General features: G+C 46.1%; 1 protein-coding gene across 1 annotated transcript; it reads left to right on the forward strand.

The window, feature by feature from the left end:
* Positions 1 to 693: 693 nt before the first annotated feature.
* Positions 694 to 24,070, forward strand: smarcc1a (SWI/SNF related BAF chromatin remodeling complex subunit C1a). Its single transcript, XM_080858360.1, has 28 exons — positions 694 to 914; positions 2,157 to 2,276; positions 2,507 to 2,592; positions 2,701 to 2,782; positions 2,917 to 3,009; positions 3,282 to 3,351; positions 3,809 to 3,878; positions 4,443 to 4,518; positions 4,753 to 4,878; positions 5,344 to 5,462; positions 5,735 to 5,862; positions 7,074 to 7,133; positions 7,324 to 7,361; positions 7,606 to 7,727; positions 7,989 to 8,060; positions 8,237 to 8,350; positions 9,793 to 9,946; positions 10,212 to 10,322; positions 10,712 to 10,768; positions 10,926 to 11,184; positions 11,461 to 11,622; positions 13,967 to 14,025; positions 14,596 to 14,734; positions 15,151 to 15,311; positions 15,692 to 15,826; positions 19,396 to 19,738; positions 20,313 to 20,441; positions 21,495 to 24,070. The coding sequence occupies exons 1-28, from the start codon at positions 729 to 731 to the stop codon at positions 21,584 to 21,586; spliced, it is 3,363 nt and encodes a 1,120-aa protein (XP_080714486.1). The 5' UTR covers positions 694 to 728; the 3' UTR covers positions 21,587 to 24,070.
* The last annotated feature ends 2,059 nt before the right edge of the window (positions 24,071 to 26,129 follow it).

The following is a 26,129-nucleotide window of genomic DNA, read 5'->3' on the forward strand; positions in this document are numbered from 1 at the left end:
AGCATTGTGGTATGTATGTATTGTAATAATCCCAAACTTTTTCTCTCTCTATATATGTATATATACAGTATATTCTAAATTATCTCTTAATGTATGTACTTCTGCTGCATGGGGTAAGCTGGATGGGGGTGGGTGGGTGGATCTTATTGTGGGTAGGGGTATAATACTTAGATTTGTGATGTGTAATTGTATAATTGTATTGATTACCCAAAAAACACCAATAAAAAGAGGGAAGTTCATGATTTTCTGCTTGGGCCTCTGGATGTTAAGCACAAGGTTCTGGTCGATTGTTGATGTTGTGTATAGAGAACGAAAACGTACAAATCAGGCAGGGAGTGAGCCAGACGCATCTCAAATCCTCTGTGACGGGACAGTATATCAAAAGAGGCATATGTGGGGTGGGAACACATACCCATGTCCCACTGCTCCTGTCCCTCCAGACGTAATGTGAATGCAGACCTAAGTTGCATGTTCTTAAAAGGGGAGGGGGTGGGGGGGGGGGGGGGCACTATACCGTTAGGGAATTGAGTCAAACTCCGGTACACAGCCTAAGCATAAACATAAGAAGTTATTTTGCCTGTAGGCTATAGATCACGTTCTTGTACAACATATCGCGAGATTGTCTCTGAGCTCAGTCCGCTTTACCCAAATCCGCGGCTGCGCAGTTTCATTTTTAAACTTGTGTGGTGTGTGTCGTGGTGGACTAGAGTGGCACCAAACAAGAAACAATGGCGACAGTGGCGACTGCAGCGGGAGGAACTGGTTCAGGAGGACCAGCAACTGGTCAAAGTGGCCCAGGAACCTCGGTCGGGAGAAAGAAAGATGGAGGGCCTTCTTCAAAATATTGGGAGAATTCAGAAACTATTAATCAATTGGAGAGTGTGCGCCAGTGGATCGGGAAGCACTACAAAAAGGTTGGCCATCATATGGTGCTAGCTAGCTTGCTTAACCTCCATTGATCGAAAGGCCCCGCGCCTGCTACCATCACACAATAGAAATTTGTGTTCAGATAATGTTAGCAACTTTGTTGTGAAAGTTTTGTGCTTAAGCGAAGTGGTTTGCTTTTGCACAGTCATTAACATGAAGCATTGGAAGCCTGGTAGGTTACTCTTGCTAATTGCCAAAGTATATGCCAGACAAGCTATCTGGTAATATTTATCAGCTAGCTTGCAAGCTAATGTTTTGATAACGTTACTTGCTTAGCTAGCAGGCTAGCTCGCAATCTTCAGCTAACGGTTGTGCAGCGTTCTGGCGGGTCGCAGAAAGAAAGGGGAAATCGGTGTTCGACTGAAAGCCTACTCGCTCACTTATACTATAACGGTTTGGCGTTTACTGTGGTGCAGTTTCTTCCTTCACATAGCTAATAATTGTTTAGAAGATAACCTAAATATGGTTGAGAGAATGAGAAGCATGTATTGCTAGCTGTCTTAGCCAGTGAGCTAGCACCGGGTAGCAAGCTAAAGAATAACGTTAGATTGTGGAGACAAGTCCCTTTCATATTGTCCTCCTGCATCGTTATGGAGCTAAATTGGTTAGCGTTATTAAATCCACAGAATTCAAACGGATACTATTTGCGTGACGGTTATACGACCAGATAAACCAAATAATGTTTGAAAAATGTTTAGTTGTAGACATGACCCTGTAACGTTAGCATGCCTCTAGTTAACGTCTTGCAGATCATGGGACTGAATAATAGGAACTATTGTAGAACGCTAGCTCTGGTTTGCGTCATTAGTACCAGCTCAGTCACTCTGTGCTTTCATTCATCGAAGAGATAAAAGTTTGGTTTACGATTGTCCATTGGACGTGATGTCTGGTGACAGGTAGTTATGGCTGTATCCGTATATATGAAGACGTTCAAACAAAGGCAACTAGTATCATGTCTGTCCATCCACGTTAGAAGACCAGTCCCCATACATTTGTTAAAGTGCTTTTCTAACGATGGTGTAAGCATGGGAGAACCTTCCCCAACGCCTCTGTTACTTTAAGATGCTAACCTCGTAATGTACTGACCCATCATTGGTGTAGAATTCTTTTAACAAGTGATTCATTACGTTTGACAATTAGGCTAGACGCTATAGGTTAGCAACCTGTGTTTTTCAGTTATTCACCAGTTATGATGTTTTTTCCTATGTCCTCTCAACTCTGGTGTGTAGTATGTCCAGACTGACAACCCTTCTAGCAAGTCCCTGGCTGGGCTGGTCATACAGCTGTTGCAGTTCCAGGAGGATGCCTTTGGCCGAAGAGTGAACAACCCAGCCCTCACCAAACTGCCTGTGAGCCCCCTTCTTTCTCAGCATTTAAACCGTTTTTAATACTTTTTGAAAACTTGCTGTAACACATGGTAAGCTTTGTACTCAATGCACGTTTATCAGTTGACATGGCAATGCCAACAGCTTGCAGCACACATACAAACTGCTTGTGTGTGTATATGATGTATCGCTTCACATAAATCAAAGGGATTGTTGTTTATGCACTAATCATAATTTTTCTTTTGCCCATTCAGGCAAAAATCTTCCTTGAATTCAAGGCAGGGGGTGCCCTGTGTCACATCCTGGGGTCTGCCTACAAATACAAGAGCGAACAGGGCTGGTGAGTCAGGGCGAATTTGGGGGGAAAGAGGCGTGCAGGTGTTGATTTGAAGTGTGCCCTAAAATTAGTTTTCTACTTTTAACCATGCTGCTCTGTGCGCGACTATAGGCGAAGGTTTGACCTCCAGAACCCCTCCAGAATGGACAGGAATGTAGAGCTGTTCATGAATGTCGAGAAGACCCTTGTCCAGGTACTGATGAACACACATTGTGGTCTTGGTGTTAACATTTGAATATTGGTTTTGCTTGCTGGACCGTGGGCAGCGAAATGTCCCTGCACCAAGAGAGAAGGATATCAGGCAATAAAATGTCATTTTACTTTCAGAATAACTGCCTGACCCGCCCAATTGTCTATCTTTCGTCTGACCTGGAGCAAAAACAAGCCAGCAAACTGAAGGACATCGTTAAAAGACATCAGGTTTAAGCAACTACTAAGCCATTATGAACATCCCTGTGCTTCAGGGCGCTCTTTTAGAAAATGTAGTTGGCTCTTCAGGTTTAAACATTAAACATTTAGTCTGCTGTTTAAGCTGACACATTGTGTGTTTACAGTTGAGACACTGTGTATTTTGTTGACAGCTATGGTGAGGAACAATAGTGAAATGTATTATTTTATTATTTGAATGACCTGCACCAATACCTTCTTATTTGTTTCTGTTTTTGTTATTTACTTGCTCTGTTTTTTTTTAGGGAACCATCACTGAGGAGAAGTCCAAAGCCACCCACATCATCCACCCGTCCCCATCACAGCAAGAGGAAGGTGGGCCTTTCATGTGAATATATGAAACAATCAACAAAGCTAGCGGTGCAACTGTTAGGTTTCTCTGCTCTACATTAACGTGACAGGCTAGCGTTAACCTTGTGTTCATTGAAAACCAGTGCCATTGTTTGGCCACTTTGTTACCTTTCTGTTAATTGGTTAATCATAAAAAAAAGCATAACCTGATCAAGCGCATAACTTGAAGACGTTGAGGGACATGCTGTTCAGGCTGAAACATCCTTTCAAGACTTTCTGCTGTGTACCCATCTCATTGTAATATCTTATTGAGGTTTCATCTAAGGAGATGGAATCCAGACCACATGTTGAATGAATGTTTTCCTGACATTGCACAAAGTCTGGCTCTGTAGTTCTAAGGTGCTTTATTCAATTTCTTGTATCATGGCTAGTGGAGATAGGAGTATGTAACCTGTATGCATGTGTGTAAAATGTCTTTCAGATGAGTGGCTGCGTCCTGTAATGCGCAAGGACAAGCAGGTGCTCATACATTGGGGCTTCTACCCGGACAGGTGAGATTTGTAAACAGTAGTTTGGGGGTTTCCTTACCTTATGCTGGGGAATGGGGATTTTGCCTCAGGTTTGGTCATGTTCATTGTCTGTAGTGCTATATCCATACAGAAAATGTAATCCATCAGATAAGGGCCTCTACAGTCTGCACGTGTTTGGTGGTGTGGTTCGTTTTAGGTCCCACAAATAAATTCCCTACACAAGAGATAAACGCTTAGGAAAATGCTTTTCTTCATAACGGAAAACAGGGCCTGCTCATGCATAGCTCAACCTGACATGTAAGGATGCCTTTTAGATGCGCTTTGATTCTGTTATGTATGAAGATGTGAATCAAATCAACATAAAAGTATGTTATCTACAGCACTTATACATTGTCGTCATGCTAATTTGTCTACAATTGGGAGAGGTTTATTTTTTTCTCTTCCTTGTTTCTCTTCATTGAGTAGGGGTGTATATGGGATGTTTTGATGAAGTATGACTGCAAGAACTGAGATTTAGGAAATGCCCCTGTCTCTCTGTGTTTGAGATGAATGCCGAAATGAATCCTTATGGTTTGTGTGCCGCAGCTATGACACCTGGGTGTCTACCAGTGATGTGGAAGCAGACGTGGAGGACCCACAAAGCTCTGAAAAGCCCTGGAAGGTGAGGATGAAGTGTGTTAATCACTGCAAGACTCGAAGCTAAAATGCTGTCTAACTGGACAGCAGGGCATCAAGTGTTGTCCGAAAACGGTTGTACTGTCTTTTCCTGTTTTAGTAAGATAACTTCAAATCTTTCCCGACACAGTTGATGCTGCCTCTCCCCAGATGCTCTGTTTCACCCCCATAACTTCTCTCTCTCCCCCCTCCTTCCCTTCCTTTCTCTGCACCTACCCAGGTGCATGCCAAATGGGTCCTGGACACGGACGCCTTCAACGAGTGGATGAACGAGGAAGACTATGAGGTGGATGAGAACAAGAAGCCTGTACATTTCCGCCAGCGCATCTTCCCTCGTGAGGAGGAGGTAGGAACATAAGGCAGCTGTGTAGTGGTGTGTGTTTGTGTGTGTGTTTTCTTTTTCCTACCCTTTCAATGGGAACTGCTCAGTCAGCTAACTATTCAGTGCTATCTGCTGAAAGGCGCACTTTTTGGGCTTGACTTAACGCTGTGTCTGTGCATGGTTGTGAGCTAACGTGCATCTAAGAGAGTGTGTGTGTGTGTGTGTGTGTGTGTGTGTGTGTGTGTGTGTGTGAGAGAGAGAGAGAGTGTCAAGCTGTGGTGTAGTTGTTTTTGCAGTCATCTTTTTTCACCCATCCTTTCAAGCTCCTCTTTTCTTCCGCCACCTTGCATCCTCCTCTCCTTCCCTCATCCTTCCACCCGTTGGCCCGCCCTCCCCTCTCTCCTTGCCTCCCTGCCAAGCGTAGGAGCCGTTCCATCCTCTCATTCTCTCGCTCTTTCTCTCATCCTTCACCCCCACGCTTCTGATCAGTCTTCCCGTACACCTGATCGCAAGGACCGCAAGTCCATGGCCGGAGGCAAGAAGAGGAGGCGCTCCCCGTCCCCACCAAGCACCCCTGTCGAATCCCGCAAGAAAGGCGGAAAGAAGGGGTGAGAGTCAGCACCCTACAGCTTAACACCTCAAAACACACCATAGCAGTTCTAATGATGGGGTGTTCATCTCAACACAAATCACTGCAGTATCTAATGATGGGGTGTTTATATGTGGGCCTCAGTTGAGCAGTTTGAGTGGAAGTCTTGACATTAAAGCATGTTATTGTTGCTTGATTGTTATTGTACACATTTCTTATGTATGCATCCGTGTTGAGTTTGGCTGGTTGTAAGGTGTCCGTCTCTGAATTGCGCCTGTCTGCCACTAAAAGGAACCCAGGACTGCACTGGAAGCGCCGTGGGCATCGCGATGATGACGAGCAGGACGACGACCTCACCAAGGACATGGAGGATCCGTCCCCCGTGCCTGGAATGGAGGAGATCTCACTGCCCAAGAGCGGTCAGTAGCAGTCAGCCCTGCACTCACTCCAGCCTCCTGCCCAGCTGGTTCAAACTGGCTATGCCAGCTCAGCCGCTGTGGTGATGTAAAGAGTCAGCTAGTGGTGGACAACAGCAGTAGCCAGAGATTTTGCTAATCAGAGGTCCACAGGGAAAATTCTGTTGTCACATTGAGATTGTCAAGATTAAGTTTTAGTTGTGACTAGTGCTGCCAACCGATTAAAAGTAAATAATTTAATAATAATCACACAATTTGCTGTGATTTAATTGCGTTTTTCTTTCTTAAGACTGAAGCTTGTAGCAAATATTTAAATGTAAAATCACAGCGTTAACGTAGAAAAACGCAAAGGAAGTATATGTATATTCAAATCCTTTTGTGTAATAGCGTCTTCTGTTAACGACAAATTTCCAACAAAACCATGACAATTTACTGTATATTTGTCATGTGTGTAGAACGTAAAATGGGAAGGAACTTTTATTTTGAAATGGGAATTGAGATGAAGATGCAGAGAAGATGACAGATCAGCAGGTCGATAGTTAAAGCGTTGGGTTAGTTGAAAGTTTAAGTGCATTCCACAAAGCTCTTTTTTTTTTTTTGCCTGTTAAATATTTCAAATTATTCACAAAAATGAACGTCTTAATTTTGACCGCACTAGTTTGAATTTAACAGGCTCCTGCAGGTCAGGGACATTATGCTCATAGGTTAGCAACTCAAGCTCTGACTCTAAAAAAACATTAGGTGTGTATGCATTTCACGGTCCATAGTTTATGTTTTATACTTGAAAATGTCACTGGTCAACTGCCAAGTATACTATGTTTGTAGGGGAAATTCAAAAGCACCCTTCAGAAAAGATCTGTAATTTCAGGACCTCTGTTTATTTGTAGAAATCCACCAACAAGACAGCCAATCATCAGCTTGTTGGCTTGAGAAATACATGTTTTCAGTGTACTATATAGTCTTCCCTTTTAGAAGTGTTCATCTAAAAGAAGCTGCTTTTCCTTTGTGCTGAGAACGTCCCTTTGGTGCTGTCCTATAATACTCAGACAAGCATTTAGTTTCTCAGAGTTATCAACGGACTGATGCTTTCTGAAGGGTTGGCAGGGGCCTATAGTGATGCATGTGAAATAATTGCTTGTTCCATTTATGCCCTGTCCTTTGCTGGCCTCCTCTCTCTTGCACACCTGTGCACTACTCTGGATTGGTCTTTGCAGTCAACCAGAAGAAGGACAATGAAAATACTCCTGTGAAGGGAGGAACTGTGGCTGATTTGGGTAGGTTGTGTCTCTGTCTGTCTGTCTCTGTCTGTCTCTTTGCCTGTGTGTGTGCATTTATGAGGAGTGATCTGTAATTTCATTTTTCTGCCTCTGGCATCATTTGTAAAATAAGCCTCTGATGTAAATGCATTAATACCGTATTAATGCATCTTTTAAAATCTTCTTCATTTTTGTCAATAACTTTCAGATGAGCAAGAGGATGGTTCTGTGGTTTCTGGTGGCAAGGTAAAAGCAGCATCAGATCACATTTCTAATTCTCCACAGGTGATCTCATTAAGTGTATTTACAAATGAGCATAGCCTTCACAATACATACAATGCATGGACCACATACCTCGTGGAGGCGAGGATTTTTAGCATTAGTTGGCTTGTGTTGGTGAAACAAGGATGCATGGGAAGAGTTGGTACTTTGTGGGCTTTTGTGGGAGGATGATTCCCTGATGAGCTAAAGAGCCCGCCTCTCCTCACAGGATGATGATGAGCAGAGCAAGGCTGAGGTGAACCGCCTGGTGGACTCCGGCGAGGACAACGTGACCGAGCAGACCCACCACATCATCATCCCCAGCTACGCCGCCTGGTTTGACTACAACTGGTGAGGGACTGTGTGTTTGTGTATGTGCCTGTCTGTCTCGTAGCCGAACCATGCAGAAGGAAGTCTTACCCTGTCTATATTCAGTTCCTGAGAAGGGAGTAAGTATGAATGCTCCATGTGACAATTCACACGATATGCCGAATAATACATAGATTGTATTAGATATAACAAGGGAACGATACATCAAATGATCTGTGACCTGTGGTGTGGTGCAGGGCAGCGGTGGTTTTGGTCTAACTGTTCCATCCCTTATCTCCACAGCATCCATGAGATTGAGCGCAGGGCTCTGCCAGAGTTCTTCAATGGAAAAAACAGATCCAAAACTCCAGAGATGTGAGTCCCCTTAGTCATGGTCACACATACACATACACACACACTACTCACACACTTGAACATCTGTGATGCAAAACGTGTTCATTTTGTTAGTGTGAAGCTTCCCTACCTCAGGTCCACCCTCAGTCACAAGACATGAGTTTAACCTCCATTGTGGTTCTGCCTTTTTCCTTCAGATACCTGGCGTACCGTAACTTCATGATTGACACCTACCGCCTGAACCCGCAGGAGTACCTCACCTCCACCTCCTGCCGTCGCAACCTCACAGGAGACGTGTGTGCGGTCATGAGGTGAGATCATCCTCTTTCTGGTGCTGCTATATGATTGGATGGGCATGTCAACCCTGTGGTCTGAGGTTATGGGGCCTGAAACCACAGGGAGGTAGTGTTTAGGATAGGAGGGGTAAACATTTCTCTCTTAAATGGGCTACAGAACTTTTTAGTCACCGGCAGTAAAGTGCTGGTCACAGCATACATATTGCAAATCTGTCTGCGGTGAGGAGCACTGTCTTTGGCAGGGGGTTTCCCAGTCTATTATTCCACATGCTGTACAACGGTAATGTTTGGAAAAGACACCAGCTAACTTTGTTTAGCTACCAAGGCTACTGTAGAAAAAATGTAAACCTGCCTGATATCCTCGCCAGTAGTCTGAGAGTACTCGTGGTTCAATTTGGCGCTACACGACTCTTTCACAAAGATGTACTGCAAATTATTCCAACTATCTGAAAGGTCCTCCACACAATAAGAGTGTCTTGAAACAACATTTTTCTCCTGCGTTTCACGAACAGAATTATGAGAGCACATTTGTTTCCATACGGACGTGAAGTTGACTGAAAAAGCTGTCACTAGCTAGGCCATTTTTAAAATATATATTTTTTTAATAACCTGGGCTGCAAGTTATAGCCTACAACTCAACATGATTACTATCAAAGCTTAATTAAGGTCTTGAACCCGTTTTCAAAAATATGCGTTTTCAAACCCGAAACACTTTCACAAAAACTAAATTTTAACCATTGTCGTGTGAACGCCATCAGAGACTAGCACTCTAGACTACATGACTTTAGTTTTTGAAGCTAAAGGCTCCTGAGGATCCTTGGGAGAACCTGCCACCGCTAAGAATCTGTCCAGAGCCAGACAAATACCAAGTGGTGATGTTACAGTGCAAATGAAACATGCATGACTTCAATTCATAACTTCTGCTTCAGAGACATCAGTAGTCTTAAGGTGTGTGTGTGTGTGTGTGTGTGTGTGTGTGTGTGTGTGTGTGTGTGTGTGTGTGTGTGTGTGTGTGTGTGTGTGTGTGAGAGAACCCTCCTCATCAGAGGAGAGCTCTATTCTGCCTAATGTTGTGAGCTCACAGGTGTGTAGGCTCCTCTGCCAGTAGGATAAAGGCATGTGTGGTGTCTCATGCCCTTGTCTCAATGCTGTGGTCAGGAAACCATGTGGGATGGAGCTGTGGTGTCTGATGCAGTGTTGCACCACTGAACCTAGGCCAGGGATTCAGATCCCAGCCAGATATATACAGAGGAGTTATAGCTCTCTTTAGATGTAGTGGCGTTCTTAGTCCGGCCCTGTAGACATGGTTGTGTGTGAGCATGCCAAAATGCAGAGGGGTTGCTTAAAAGCATTAGCTAATGCAAACCGAACGAGTGATCTGTATATCTGATTGGTCTGGAGCATCAGTTAAGTATAAACATGGTGTGTCAACTCTCGTGTCTTATTGGTTGATTCAGGGTCCATGCCTTCCTGGAGCAGTGGGGACTGATCAATTACCAAGTGGACGCAGACAGCCGGCCACTGCCCATGGGCCCACCCCCGACCCCCCACTTCAACGTACTGGCTGACACCCCCTCAGGCCTGGTGCCTCTGCACCACCGCCCCCAACAGGTGAGTCCTGGAAATGCAGCAATGTGTACTCATCAGAGTCCAAGTATTCAGTGTTTGTGTGTTTTCTTAAAGTTTTAGATCACTTACCTTCCCAGAACATTTTAAATATTTTCTGTGTGTGTGTTTGTAACTAGCAGTTGCATGCTCCATTGAATGTTAGTTTGTTTAATTGAAAACTTGGCCTTGAAACTTGTCAGTCCTTGAATTTTCTGTTCCTGCAACCTTGCAGCCACATCACAGATCCTGTGTGTGTGTTTGTTTGTAGGTGCCGTCTGCCCAGCAGATGATGAACTTCCCAGATAAGCCTAAAGACAAGGCTATTGACCTGCAGAATTTCGGCCTCCGGACAGACATGTATTCCAAGAAGAACACCAAGGTCAGAGGCCATGATTTTGTGTTTAAGCCCTTGTAGAAATGTCATTGTAGAAATGTCATTGGAAAATCTGGTAACTATATATAAACTGCATATAAGCAGTTCAGTCTACACAAAAGCTCCTGAGTTTGCACGCACGGGCGTCTCCATCATAGACTAGTTCTGCAGTAGTGAACACACCTCTAACCTCCCAGTGATTAATCATGTGTCTGAGAGGATGTGTCCACGTGTTAATCTACAGGAAAGGTGTTTTTTTTTCTTCCCCATAGGTGTATAGTTTTCTCTGCCTCTACCTCACACATTTTTCCTCTACCCTGAGGTTTAATAATGACTGATTTGATTTAATTGATTTGTGATTGATTCCCCCCCCCCCCCCCCCCCCCACCATGTAGCCAAGCAAGGCGGCTGGCAGGGAGTGGACTGAACAGGAGACCCTGCTCCTGTTGGAGGTGAGTGTTCATGGTTCTGTAACACAACTATATTTAAGACTATATCAGACGCACGCGTGTGCAGCATGGCAGACATCTTTACCACACGGAAGAAGATTTTCACTCTTGAGTTTGTACTCTGTGATCTCTCTTACAACTTTTTCTGCTATTTTTTTAGGCTCTGGAGATGTACAAGGATGACTGGAACAAGGTGTCGGAGCACATCGGCAGCCGCACACAAGACGAGTGCATCCTGCACTTCCTGCGCCTGCCCATCGAGGACCCATTCCTGGAGAGTACCGAGGCCACAATGGGGCCCCTGGCCTACCAGCCCGTGCCCTTCAGCCAGTCTGGAAACCCTGTCATGAGCACCGTCGCCTTCCTGGCCTCTGTGGTAGACCCTCGCGTGGCAGCTGCCGCAGCCAAAGCAGCCCTGGGTAAGAGAGAGAGAGTCAGAGTGCGTGTTTACCAGGGGTGTAGCAGTGTGCGAGTTGAGTTTTCTTTTGCTGATATCTACATAAAATATGCCTATATCCCAGACCTTTCTCTTATTTTCTCCCTAGGTTACACAATTTAGTACCACTTTGGCTTTAACTTTGTATGTTTCTCTTCTCTCTTCCACTTTTTCTTACCTTTCTCCCTCTGCCCTTCTTTATCTCTCCATCCCTCTCTCTTGTTCTCTCCATGTGTCTCTCCTCCATGTCTCCCTGCAGAGGAGTTTTCTCGTGTGCGTGAGGAGGTGCCTGCTGAGCTGGTGGAGGCCCACGTGAAGAAGGTGCAGGAGGCTGCCCGTAACACAGGCAAGGTGGACCCCTCCTTCGGCCTGGAAAGCAGTGGGATCGCTGGTACTGCCCCTGAGGAGCCAGAGAAGCCAGGTACACACACACATGCACAAATGTTGTGGTTTTAACACACACATGCGCACACACACAGTCTACTTGAATTGCAGTTCAACTATGTACAGCCATGCAAATTGCTTTATGTAAATAACAATAAGCCAAACATCTCTGAAACATCCAGATCAAATACATACAAACAAATCACTCCAAACGCCTCACCCAGTTCAAATGAAGCAGTAGCATTCCGAATATTCAACATATGCAGTGCCCCTGTTGTCCAGCAGAGGGCAGCAGCTGTGCAGTGATTATCTGAGCCCCAGTTGAAGATAGAGCTGCAGTCAGGGGTGGAGGCTGCAGTCGCCGCCTCAGCCTGTCTGCTGGTGCATTTAACTGTGCCTGAAGAGGGAACAGCTTTTCTTCTTATAATAACCTGGGTTGTTTTTTGTTAGTATTAATTTGATTTTAGAGTGCATATATTAAGTGGAAAATAGACTCTCTGGGCTCTGCAGATAGGTCGTTTTTGTTGGCACCCGCTGTTCATACCAAAACTCCTCTCCTGACGAGCCTCTTTTAAGCAGCATTGCTCTCCATGCTACTGCATCATTCTGAGCATCTCACTGGGTTGATGAGGTGCTGTTTGTCTGACTGATGGAGGGGAGCTTGACTGACAGATGATGTTAATGTGAATATGACGGTGCTGGTGTGCAGACGGTATGCAACGGCATTGTTGCAGCTGCGTCCACATCCAGCATCATCATGGATGCTGTGGCTCATTGTTCATGGAGGATCTGCTAGGAGAATGGCAGCTGAGAGGCGTGTGTGTGTTCGTGTGTGTGTGTGTGTGTGTGTGTGGCTGGCTGCCGTGGCAACGCACAGATTAGTGAAGCAGCAGCAGATGGGGTGAGGGGGGGGGGGGGGGATGGGGGGGGGCTAAAAGTGGGTCAGCCGAGTGCGAGCTCAGTGTGCCACACTGCAGGCTCAGAGTAGACGCACACTGCCACTCAACACACACACACACACACACACACACACACGGAGACAAAAAGCTAAAACATACTCGCTTGCTTTTGCTCAAAACAAATACGCACATGCATAACATTTGTACACACAAACACTGCGGCTAAAAGCACACACACATGCACACCCTGCATATTGACAGACATACAAATTTAAATACACACACAGAGCCTCACATAAACCTCTGAACTTTCACTGCCCTGGTTCAAAGGTTAATGTAGTCAGCTGCCAAGCCTTGACATTTGGAGAGTCTGCTGCACACGCACGCACACACACACACACACACACACACACACACACACACACACACACACACACAAACACTGCTCAGTCCCCATGCCTGTGAACATCACACACAGCTGGCATCATCACCCCTTGCTGTCAGCACGCTGACATGGCATGGCCTCATGTCTCAGCAAAATTCTGTCTCACTTAGACACACACTCTCAAACACACTCAAGCCAATAATTCCCAAAACAGGGCTCCCAGTTGCAGCCGTTTAAGAGCTGTACAGAGTAAAGGAAAGATTTACTTCATTGAGTTTCCCACAGTGTATAAAGTACCATGTATGTGTACGCATGTCTTTGGAATACCAGTATCCCAGTCTTGGTACCACTGAAACCTCACACATCCTTCCATCATAAAATCTGGAACGAGTTTGATAATTTCTGTCTAGTTTTCTGTTAAACACAGTTATCAACCTTTTAACTTTAACAGATGCATTGAGGTTTGTTGCAGAAAATAAGTTGTTGGAAGCCAAATATGACTCCAACTTCTGTACACACACACACACATTCATATTCACACACACACACACACACGTGCAGTGCACGCACAAATCTGCACCTAGCCCGTGTTCAGAACAGAATGTCCAGCGTTGATCTGTGCGGAGCTGGCGTATTAAATATGGGTCCGCTTTGTGCTGGGTCACTTCCCTCCACCGCTTGCCGGCAAGCCTCTCCTCCTCTAGTTTATCATCGCAAGGGCAGTCCTTGTGACCCACCTCGTAGATCAGCCTTACTTACACACACACACACACACACAACGCCCGTTCTCCCGTGGTGTCCTCCAGTGCTTGTTCAGACTGCCTCTCTGTCAGGACTGCCGAGTTGGGGAAAGCCTATTGACTGACCGCTAAGTAGACTGGCCCCGCGGGTGTGTTTCTGCCCGTTCTGTGTTTTAGTGTCGGGTTAATGCTCACAGCACTTTTGTGAAACAGTGAAAACAGCATTAGCCTACACAGACACCCCCACTCCATTAGTTTCCACCACTCTCCTCTCCCTACGTGCTGTTCAATGTTTCTCATTGAGTGGGCTTTTTTCCTTTTTTTTTCTGAATGCATCTCTGTCGCCTTGTGTTGCAGATGTCAGTGAGTCAGAGAAAATGGACACAGACTCTTCAGACTCCCAGCAGCCCGACAAGGTGAGTGCCAGAGGTCACTGTAAAGGTCACATTCTGCTCAGGGGTCTCACTCTGCCGTGCCTCTGTGTGGTTTCTGAGGTCACCTCTCCCACTATGTGGAGTTAACCTGTGAAGTCACCTGTGAAGGTACCCACCTGCCCCCATGATTCCTCTTTTATGTTCCACTGCCATGAAGTGTTCCAGGACAGATGGTTTGGAAAATAGCACAGAGTAAATTGTCCTGAATGTTCAAAGGCCTCCTGTCTAGGTTATACATCTTTATTTTCCCTCCAGGTTGCTTGGCTATATCTTAGTTAAGGAGAGGGAGAGCGCACTGCCACTGATTGTTAAGCGACGTGTCACTACTATTGACCACTCCTCATCTGAAACCCAGTGGGAAAGGCACTATATGACGTTCAGCTTTGCTCATAAAATCCACCGTAGTCCCTTTGAATGAAACCCCCTAAACCTGATTTTTTTTTGTCAGGAGACAAATCAGACCTGGTCAACACATCAAAGTGTCTTTACTGTGCTCAGCTGTCTCCACCCAAGGTTTGTCTCACTTGTTTCTCTCTTGTCACATGGTCCCAGGCGGAGTCCAAGGAGGAGTCTGAGAAGCCGAGCGAGACGACTGAGCGTCCGGTGGAGGGAGACAAGGTGAAGAGCGAAGTGGCCGAGCCGGCCGAGCGAGAGGAGGAGGACAGCGATGGAGGAGAGGAGAAGAGCAAAGGTACAGCCCGCCAGTGCAGCTCTTGGAGGAGAGCCCAGCAGGGATTAACTGCAATCAGTCCCCCAGCTCTCTCTGTCAGACACACAATGGGCGACTGTTTAGGCCTCTGTCTGTTCTAGGCTTTTAGGAAAATTGTTCAGCCATTACTCTAGATGTTTCCTGATGATTCTAGAAAGGTCTGTGATGACCTGAGAGTGGAACCTTGGTCTGCTTTTAGTGTTTACCAGAGCTTTCAGCTCTCCAAAGACTACTTGCTAAGAGTAATAGCAAGAGGAAGGGTCTGATCAGCAGCAGGAGCATGGGGCAACTGTGTCAATCAAAAACTGCCTGCATGGCTTAAACCAGCTTTTCACCTTTTTACGCCTGCACCGTTATATATGAGTGACCATATTGAGTGTGACTTGGGGACTTTTCAGAGAAAGACAAGGAGGAGGCGATGGAGACCCCAGAGGAGGGGAAGGAGGCAGAGGAGGAGCAGGACGAAGCCCGTAAGAAGAAGGTGGAGTTGGACGTCGGGGAAGGAAACATCGCCACAGCCGCTGCTGCCGCCCTCGCTTCTGCTGCCACCAAGGCCAAGGTCAGCCACCCACTCCACTCCACTCTACTCTACTCTACTGTACTCTACCCCACCCTCCAACTGTTCTCTCCGCTCACTGTTTCTGTGTCTTTCCTCTTCTCCTTGATTTCCAAGTCTCCTCTCAAAGCTGCCTGGTCTCTGTGCTTTCTACTCTAGTCTGTATCTCTGTCTCTGTCTCTCTCTCTCTCTCATGACACTACATTTCCAGTCTTCCACTTGGTTCGTGATAGACATTACTGCAAATTAAACATCTGAAAACTATTTTGGGAAAAATATTAGTATTAGACAAAGTGACAGATCTAAGACGCTGACTGCTGTGCAGACGAGAGACTGGTCCCAGTCAGTGACATGACCCTGCCTGACCCCTGTGTGTCCTGTAGCACCTGGCTGCCGTGGAGGAGAGGAAGATCAAGTCTCTGGTGGCCCTGCTGGTGGAGACGCAGATGAAGAAGCTGGAGATCAAGCTCAGACACTTCGAGGAGCTGGAGACCATCATGGACCGCGAGAAAGAAGCTGTGAGTGTATATAACCCCCCCCCCACACACACACACACACACCTAAAGGAGGTGCCGAATAGAGCATGGATCGGGCCGAATTTTTCTGTCCGAGCCTGGCCCTTGACCGACAGAGTAGTAACCGAACCCAGACTGAGTCCGACAGCCATTCAAATATCTTTTTCCTAACCGTGCCGACGGAATCAATTTCTCAACTGTTCATACTAATGCCACATTTACGTACATTTTTTAAAGATTAGCCTGGCTTTCTTTAACTGGGGACATCAACAGATAAATGCTCGCTCATGCTCGCCCACACAAACAAGCGCTGTTAAACGCACAAGCATGCACAAGAAGGCCAATACGCACATTTAAATTAAATGATTCACATTGCAAGAACATGTTGTAAAATGGAGTTGTTGTTGTGGAGAACGACGATTGCATCAATCATATTTCATTAAAAATTCACACTTCTTACATTGGACATATCCTACAGCCTAAAAAGAATCTACTACTAAGCAGAAATATATCCATCCAGTAGATTTCCCTTTGTTTAGTATCATTTTAAACTCTCCAGATGGCAGTTTCTCATTAACTTTCTCCGTGATGCTATTTTGCAACCTGTTATCGCGTTGTCACCGTCAGAAAAAAATTCCCGCCACTGGAAGAAGGCTGTTATCCTAAAATGTAGGACCTACTTCTGCATCATGTGAAGCAGACAGTTGACTTCACTATTTATTAAGATATTTTAAATATGGAATGTTCAATGCATTATCGCACTGATGTGTCCGAGCCCGACCCAAGCCCGCTTTTAATTTCTAAACCGACGGGTTCCGACGGGCTCGGGTCGGGTATCCATCCTCTAGTGCCGAACACCAGAAACTCCATCAACACAACTTTTCCTGAGAAGTAACACTTACAATCTTTTACAAACCGAGGGTGCAGGTCTAAATAAATAACTGAAAGTCCTCTTCCCTGATGACCCTCCGCCCTCCAACACACACACACACAGATATGGGGCTGAGATGTGTGGCGCGAATTTGCGTATTTTTAAGCCGAGACAGGTTCAGGCATGTGACCCAAGCTAATCCACACAAAAGGAGAGTCTGCTCCTACCTCACACCATGTATGAATTATGCTAGACGAATGCAAGGCTTTGTTAAGGTCTAGCTCCAAGTGAGAAGATTTTATTGATCCCCTGGCGGGGAAATTTGGGTGTTAACAGCAGCAGAAAGGCAGATGAAGAACGTTCAGTGATTTTTAAATTGTTAACTTTAAAGTGGTTTAAGTGTCCAAAGTATCTATATATTTTAACCTGATTGCTGTCGGCACGAAGTAAGCACCTGAATCACTCGGTCTTGCACGTGGGGAAGATGAGCCTGTGGCTAATGGTGCTCCAAATCTGCCATAGCTCATCATAGAGGGGATGGGAGAGGTTATGTTTCCGAGGACCCAATGCGCAGGTTGGCAACTTGGATTGGAGCCTCTGCCAACAGTGTATGAATGGGTAGATGTCTAAGATATTCATTTGTAAAGCGCTTTGAATGCTCCATGCAGTCCATTTACCATATAAACGGATGTAAAGCTTTGATAAGGTGTAGCTCAAAGCAAGGTTAGAAGGTTTTAAGAATCCCCTGTGTTGGCTTCCGCTTCCGCGGACAGTAGACTGCTACAGATGTTGAAGGACCTGAGCCTCCCAAGAAAAAACTGTCTACTCCATCCAGTTCAGTTTATTGTCGATGTACACTTCCAGGAAGGCCTCTATCAAATTGGCGTATATCAAGTCCAGGATTTTAATCTCCCTTGTTTTGCATTTAACACACTGTATGATTGAAGTTAGTAAGCGTTTTGGACAAGGAGATATGGTTGGTATCTCTGTTGATTCTCCTGAAGGCACTAGGGTGCTGTGTCTGTAATCCCGAGGCGGTAGAGTGGATGACGTCAGAGGTGCACACAGCTATCACTGACAGTGGGTGGTGTAGACTACAACGGCGTGTGAGAACTCCCGAGGCAGAGAGTATAGCCTTAGACCCACAGCCAGAAGCTCTATGTCTGGAGTACAGAGCCTTTTCTTCAACGTTACATGCCCAGGGCCACCATTTAGAGGGAACAAAGACATCTAGACCTCCACCTTTCTGTCTTACAGCTATGTTGTCCCCCTGTCTGCTCGCACTAGTGCAAAGCTGGCTAGCTCAACTGAACTGTCCGGTATGTTCATCCATGTCTCCGTGAAGCACAACAAATTGCATCCCTGAATCCACACACTTGACTGCTGCTCACCAATGCTATGAGTTCATCCATTTTGTTTTTCAGCAATCTCACGTAACTATTTTCTCATGACTATCGATGGAAGGCAGGGATTTAGTCTCCTGTGCCTCACTCACCTCTCCCTCGCCTTCACTGGCTCTCATCCCGCGCCCACGTCTCCGCAGTTCCTTAAACTAACTCAACTAAAACTTGGAGAAAATAGCCGATGTAGCGGTTTGTAAAAACGGTAAACTGCGAAAGTTCAAAAACTGTAGGAGCTGCTGTAACAGGATTCCATCCGCTGTGTCATCGCCCAGTAGTAATACATTGTCAAACATCAGACGGGTTTTGAAGCAATGTTTTGCCCATTAAGACCACACACACAAACACAGGCATTCATCTCACAAGGAAATACACGTTCACACATTCACATCTTAAGAAAATGATGGAGGTATTGCATTGGCGTGTGTGTGTGATGCACTTACTAACCTATGCGGCTGCAGTGGAGATATGTGCCAGCCCTGTAGATAGTAACCCAGTTTACCAGCTGTAAATAGTGCATGAAGAATCAGGCTTTATATAACCCTGTGCAGTATTTTTTGTTGTTATAATATTCTGCCATTTTTGCCTTCTGTTCTTCCTTCACTTCCCAGAGCTGCTGCTTTTTTTATGATTTTTAACCAGACTGTTCCTTTAGCCATCTGCTTATCTTACGAACACACACACACACACACCCGTGTTGAGACTGTACGATCCTTAGGGAGTGATGTCCTCTTTTTAACCTTGAGTGCATTCTCTGGGCCATGATAAAGTTGTTGAGGAAATGCCTGGTGTGGTCTTGCCACTGCACGAGTTTATTTGTCTTCCTGTGTGTTCACTTGAATCTTTTCACAAGCCTTCATTTCTTGGCACAGAACTAACCCTCCTGTCTGTGCCAAAGCAGACCGATTTGGGCTCTCAGTCCCCTTGAGTCCTTTTACCATAGACTCTATGGCATAGAGCTTCAGGCTACCTGCCTTAAGAGGGCAGGGAGAAGACGTTATCATGCAGTTATCGTTTTCCTCGTTAAGACGTTATCATGCAGTTATGTATCATCGTTAAGACGCGATCATGCAGTTATTTGTATCCTCGTTAAGATGTTATCATGCCGATATCGTATCATTAAGACGTGATCATGCAGTCCCTCACTTACCAGCTGGTTAACATGGCAGCAATGGCAGAAACTCTGACATCTCTCTTTGTCTTTCTCTCTCTTCTCCCCTATGATCTGTTTCTCACTCTCTCCGTCTCCCGTCTTTTTCTCTCTCGATTCCCCCCCCCGTCTCTCTCGCTCTGTCTCTCAGCTGGAGCTTCAGCGGCAGCAGCTGTTGACGGAGCGGCAGGCCTTCCACATGGAGCAGCTGAAGTACGCCGAGATGAAGGCCCGCCAGCAGATGGAGCAGCAGGCAGCCGCAGCTGCCGCCGCAGCCCAGAACGCCACTGCCGGCGCTGGAGTCCACCACAGTGGGCCTCCCCCACACGGCCCCCATGCTCCGCTGGCTACCCACGGACCCACTTCCCACGGGCCCATGCCAGGCTTGCACCCTGGCCACCCAGGCAATCCTGGAGGACCTGGCCATCCGGCGGGCCCAGCAGGCTTCCCGCCCATGCACCACCAGATGGGACCACACCACCCAGCCCAGACAGGTGAGCATCGTCAAGGTACAGGAGGAAAAGCCTGTCTGAAAACACCTATGTTTGTATTTTGTGTGTGTGTACGTGCACGTGTACGTGTACGAATGAGGATGGGGTGAACAAGGTGTTATTAAAAACATGGTGTGGCTGTTGGGCTGGGTTTCACCCTAGCAAGAGGAAATATAGTCTTGTAAGACATGTACAGATTTGACCTAGGCAGGGTGCAGCTCTGCTGTGGCTTTTTAACACACGCTCTATAATGAATGAGCACTCTGTCCCCAGGACCCTGTGTTTAATTCAGAAGTGTGTGTGCGTGTGTGTGTGTGTGTGTGTGTGTGTGTGTGTGTGTGTGTGTGTGTGTGTGTGTTCATGCGTGTGTGTGTGTGTGTGTGTGTGTGTGTGTGTGTTCATGCATGTGTCTTCCTGAAGTGGAGCACTGAGACTTGTTCTCTCAAGCCTTTTGCCATATATGGACATGCTAAGCCATCAACCTTTGCTCCACCCATCATTCTAACCTTAACACCTGCTAGGCTCTCACGCAGCATTTGTATATAATTGGCCCATTTTGCTGTCTCCTTTTGTGCAGGACCAATGGTAGGCCCAGGCCCGCCGATGCCAGGTCGCATGATGCCTGGCCCGCCCCCTGGCGGACCACCCCCGGGCAGCATGCCCCCCATGATGGGCCCTCGACACCCAGGAGCCCCCAACGGCATGTGTAAGAGGCCACACTCATCATCATCATCATAAGGATGTTATTTTTCAGCTGTGATGGCAGGACATTTTTTTCAAGTAGAATCTGTACCCCCAATTAAATCCAGGAGCACAGTCAGGACTTGAACATAATACATTACTATTATACAATTAAACAAACCTTGTGAAGGTTTAAGAATGACCAACATATACAGGAAACATGATGTTAAAGAATTTTTGGGCCTACTTTATTTCCTTTAGTTATTTTCATTGTGTTGTAGTATTCATATTTTATCACTTAATGTTTCGGTAATCATTTTTTATATTGTATGTTCAAAATCATATAGTGCATACAGTCTGTGGTGGTAGGCGATGATCGGGACAAAAGTAACAGTTTTTAATCCAATGCGATATACAAATAGATGCTTCAACACGGTTACAGACCTGGATAACACCGTTAAGGTATAATTGAGCAACAGCAGAACAACCGCAGTATCGCATTTGCCCCTCATCATCAGGCCGAGGGTAACAGACATGCAGGACAAAAGTAACATTCAGTGCACCTCCCAAAACGCCAGTATTTTACAACATATCATGATTGTTTCTTTACAAATGTTATATTTTAGATAGAATACTGCTGGACTAAATCATGCTTCACTGTATGCCTGTAATCTAACCCCTTGTAGTTACCCAGCGTGAATCTTGCGGTTATAGAAATATTGTGCCATATGGGTGATGTAGCCTTTTACACAAATAGAACTGTAAGCCATCGCATTTAAATCATGTTTCTATCCTGCAAAATGTTCCTTAATTGTGTATTTTTGTGAGTCAAACTGTCGCACATCCAAATAGGCCATCGTGGTCTTATCTTGGAGGGACACACGCCCACACGAATGTGTGTGTTGTAACATGTGGCTTTTGGGCATATATTGCATTTGTTTTGTGAATGCGAGTAGTCTCGTGTGTGTGTGTGTGTGTGTGTGTGTGTGTGTGTGTGTGTGTGTGTGTGTGTGTGTGAGTGTGAGTAAGTATGCATTCAGGAAGTTATTTGTCCCTGACATCTCGTCTCTCCCCTCAGACCCCGGACCTCCGTCTGCACAGCATGATGGGATGCCTGCTGCCCCTGTAGGACCTCCAGCGCCTGCGCAGGCCCGTGTCGCTGAAAACTGAACACGCACACAGGCCGTTTCTCGTCCTTTTTAGAGCCTCTTGTTTAGAAGGCAAAAGCTGTTCCCCTCTCCCCCTCTCACGCTCACACTGAACCCTGTGGACAGGCCCCTATCTCTACTGACTGCCTTGCTGGTGGATGGGTCCTCTCTATTGAAGCCTCTCTCTCTCTCTCTCTCTCTCTCTCTCTGGGCCTTATGCCCTCCTCACACACACACGCACACACGCTTACTAGCTCAGGGCACATGGACAAGGGTGCCGCGTTCCTTTCCCCCGGCCTCTCCAGCTCAGCAATAGCACTGGTTACTCCCTTCCCTTTCTCTGTCTTTAGCAAGGCTCTGCCTGGTGCTGGTCGTAGCGCCCCCTGCTGTCAAGTAGCCTCCCAGGGGGCCTCTGGTGCAGATGTAGCTGCTGTCTGGTGGTGGGCTCCTCCCTTGTAATGTGACGGACCGTATGTGTATATTGTGGTGTTCTGCATAAGCTAAGTTCACAAAGGGGGACCTGGAAGGAGTTAGTGGGGCGGAAGAGGGATTTTCTTTCAACTTGGGGAGTACCAGGCTTACAGCCTCTGTCTCTGTCTCTGTCTCTGTCTCTGTCTCTGTCTCTGTCTCTCTCTCTCTCTCTCTCTCTCTCTCTCTTTTCCCGCCCCTTCCCTGTGTGTCCCCTTGCAACTCAGAATTACACTGTAGCTGATGAGCGTCCACCCCACCAGTGGCACCTCTGCGCTATGCCCCTGGGCATCTGGCTCAGTGTTCCCATTCAGTGCCCGGTGAAGTAGAGCTTTCAGTGTGTCTTAGACTAGCGCATACCGTGCGTGTGGTGTTGTTACTGTAAATGGGGAAGTCAAGTTATTTGCGTCTGTGACCAAACATAAATGCACACACACACACACACACACAGAGGGTCACCTGTCCTCACCCACACTCTCCCTCACACACACACACACACACTGAGAGGATCACCTTTGCTCTCAGCTCCCCTGACCTGCTGTGTATCTGGGAATCTACCTCTCCAGGATGTTGCCCTGGCATGTTCACTGCAATGGTGTAAAGCGCATGATCCTGCCCTGCCATCAATTTGTGTGTGTGTTTGTGCGTGTGTGTGTGAAAGGCAACTCAGCTGTTTCCTCTTATTGCACGGGGAGGGGAGAGGGCTGTGTTAGTGGATTCCTGCCCAGCTAGCCTCTCTCCCGCAAACACACACACACACATATACACACACACACACACACACACACACAGCCAAGATCAATGCCGATCTGTGGGCCTGCCATAACTTCTGATTCCACTCGGTCACTGGGCAGTCATGCAGCAAAGCCAAGTAGTATGCCACACACACACGCAGGCAGGCAAATACACTTGCACTTCCTGAGTTTCCCCTCTGGATGTCAGACATGCGCGCACACACACACACACACACACACACACACACACACACACACACACACACACACACACACACACACACACACACACACACACACACACACACACACACACACACACACACACACACACACACACACACAAAAGAACACACATGTCTGTTACTGTCCAAAAATGTCAAACACACACACACACTGCCCTGAGACACACTCACACATACCTGACCACACCCACCCAAACACACGCTGCCCTTAACGAGTTCAGCCTGGTGTCACACTGAAAGGATGGAGGGTCTCTGCTTTGTAGATGTACTGTTGCACTCTTCCCGTAGGTGCTAAAGACGTAGCTGTCCCTGCCTCGCTCTACCTCTCTCACTGTACTACCTCTCTCATCACTTCTCGCCTCTCTTTCGCACTACCTCTCTCAACCCTCTTGTCCTCTTTCTCTATGTTAGTTTTCAGATTATTTTCCCTGCTCCCACATGCGCTAGTCTTTCTTTTTCTTTCTTTCTTTCTTTCTTTCTTTCTTTCTTTCTTTCTTTCTGTGTGCCCATGTGACTGCTGCATAACTGCTGTGTGGAGGCTGTGTGTCCTCCTTTTCCTCAGGTGTACCAATTTCCCCCTGCAGACACACACGCACATAGCTGACACGTGTGACACACACACACACACACACACACACCCCTAATACATCGCTCCCCCACTGCTGCAGATGTGTGCGTGACTCACTCATGCCTGACACGCATACACACGCCTAATACATTGTCCCATTGCTACATGCATACATGCGAGCTGAAAAGCCACACCACGCACATGTGCAAACACACCTGAACTCAAGCTTTCCAGGCTGTTAAAAACACAAGAGACGGGAACCAAAACTCTCCAACACGTGTGTCGCCCCCCCCCCCCTCCCACATATATATCTTTTATTGCTACTTTTTATTTTATGGTAATGTATTTTTAAGAAAATAAAGTTTGTGTAGACTGTTATCTTTGTTCTCTGAGGTTTGTAGTTTATTTCTTTTCTTGTTTTATTTTAACAGGCCCATTGGTACTGAGACCTGATCACTGTTTAAATAAAAATTAGTTTTTTGTTTTTTAAATTCCACTAGCATCTCTCTGTGTGTGTGCAACTACAAGTGTCTTTCCACTTGAACTGTCAGTGGTTTTAGAATCGATCACAACCAGACGCCGAGTCAATCACATCACTAATGGTGCTTAGCCACTTTTCTGAGTGCGTGTGTGTATACACTATAGATGTACTATAGATTTACTAGTGACACTATTCCCTGTTACAGAATAAACATCCTGTTTTTTTATTGCAAGTAATGGATCACATTGTGTAGTTAATTTAAATAAAAACCAGAAGATCATGGGTCATCCCAGGACATTAATATAAACTATAATCTCACACACACAAATGCATGTATGTGTTCATATTGATTTGCTATTTACGTCATCCATATTGGGACTTCAGTGTCATGCTGGCTTGAGCTGGAAAGTGCCCTGGATGGGACAGCAGCTGGCTTTTTAAAATGTGCCACACCATGGTGTGTCACATGGTTATGCTGCTCCTCCCCTACAGCCAAGACAAGCAAAAAATGAAAAAATAGAAATCATAAAAACATGCTTATAATTTATAAGACTTAATCCCAGCTGCATAATCTGGGCTGTGGAGCGAGGGTGACCTGCACCACAGTAATACAGTGGGGGTGGGGTGGGTCTGCCCTGCTACAGCGGGAGGGGAATTATTATGGTCTCTCAAAGCCACCCTGTCGTAAACCTGTGATCTGAATTAACAATGACAAAATACTATATTACAAGTAGCTAATCGGCCCAACAGCAGCCTTGCCACCAAACAACAACAACAATATTAAAAATGGGAAGCAAGACATTTTAATTTTTAAACATATCAAAAAATCAGTGTAGTGCGATCATCTTATGTTTTGCAAGACTTAAAGTTCCATAAACACACAAAAACACAAAAGTATTCTTTACACTAGTAGTTAAGCAGTCCTCCAAAAATGATGTGGGAATCAAAAGCCACCCTGACAAGACCTGCAGAATTGTGTTTTGTCTACTTACAGGGAGAACAGGGCGACGTGCTATTAGTGCCTTGCTTCTCATCCAGCATCATGTGAGAAATTTGTCTATATTTAGTATGAGGTGTGAGAGGCACTTTTGTTTATTCCCGAGTGTCTGCCTGGTTGGCATGGTTCTGCCGCCGTGCAGAGGAATGCGCGAGAATTGGATGTCTGAGCCATCTGGAAGGCCATGATTGCATGCTCTTCAAAAACGGCACATGGTCTGAATCTCCTCCATATATACAAATACAGTCCAATGGCAAGCTAATTACCCCTTTGTGAGAGCATAGGATAGTTTTGATTCCAGAATTTAGTGATTTATTCAGGGAGTATTTCCAGTATTTTCTATGCATTTTGAATAAACATTAACTCATTTAGTTAGCACTATCAAGCTACAGTCGGTGAAAGTGTGTTGAGTGTGTTCCAGTGGTATCAAATACATGGTATTGTTAACACCTTGCCCTACCAGTGGACAAAGGAATTACATGGATTGCCTAACCTTAATAGCCAGACAAAACTCATACAGACGTGGTGCACCAGACTCCAATGCATTAGTGTTTGTGTGCGTACATTATCAATGTGTGCCGTTAAGGGCATCTGGCACAGGTGCTTGATTTCAGCACTGGGTATTTATGACCTGGCTGTTACTGAGGCACTTATCTCTGGGTTGGACTCCATATGGGTGATGGTTAACTGTCTTTGTTTCAGAGCGGTCTGATCAGGCACACCAGATGTGACACTGCCAGCGCGCTCATAATGACTCATGCTTAGCCTTCTCGTTCTGGGCTAACGGGACATAGTGAGAGCCTGCCCTCAAACGCAGGGGGCAGACTGTAAAACATCAGCTTTAGCAAGACAGAGAGAGACAGGAGCCTGTCTGGTTCTGATCTTACCCTCTTTCACCACCTCTCTGCCTCCCTCTGTCTCTCTCTCTCTCTCTCCCTTCCCTTTTTTCCATCTCTCCCTCTCATGCAGTGCAGCTGAGAAGAAATCTTTGCATTCTGGCAGCTAAGAGTTTGGCCGCCATGCTAGTTGCCTCATAATTAACACATTGCTCCATCCCTCTATCTCCTTCAAT

This window comes from Sprattus sprattus, assembly GCF_963457725.1.
Source record: "Sprattus sprattus genome assembly, chromosome: 19".
Taxonomy (NCBI): domain Eukaryota; kingdom Metazoa; phylum Chordata; class Actinopteri; order Clupeiformes; family Clupeidae; genus Sprattus; species Sprattus sprattus.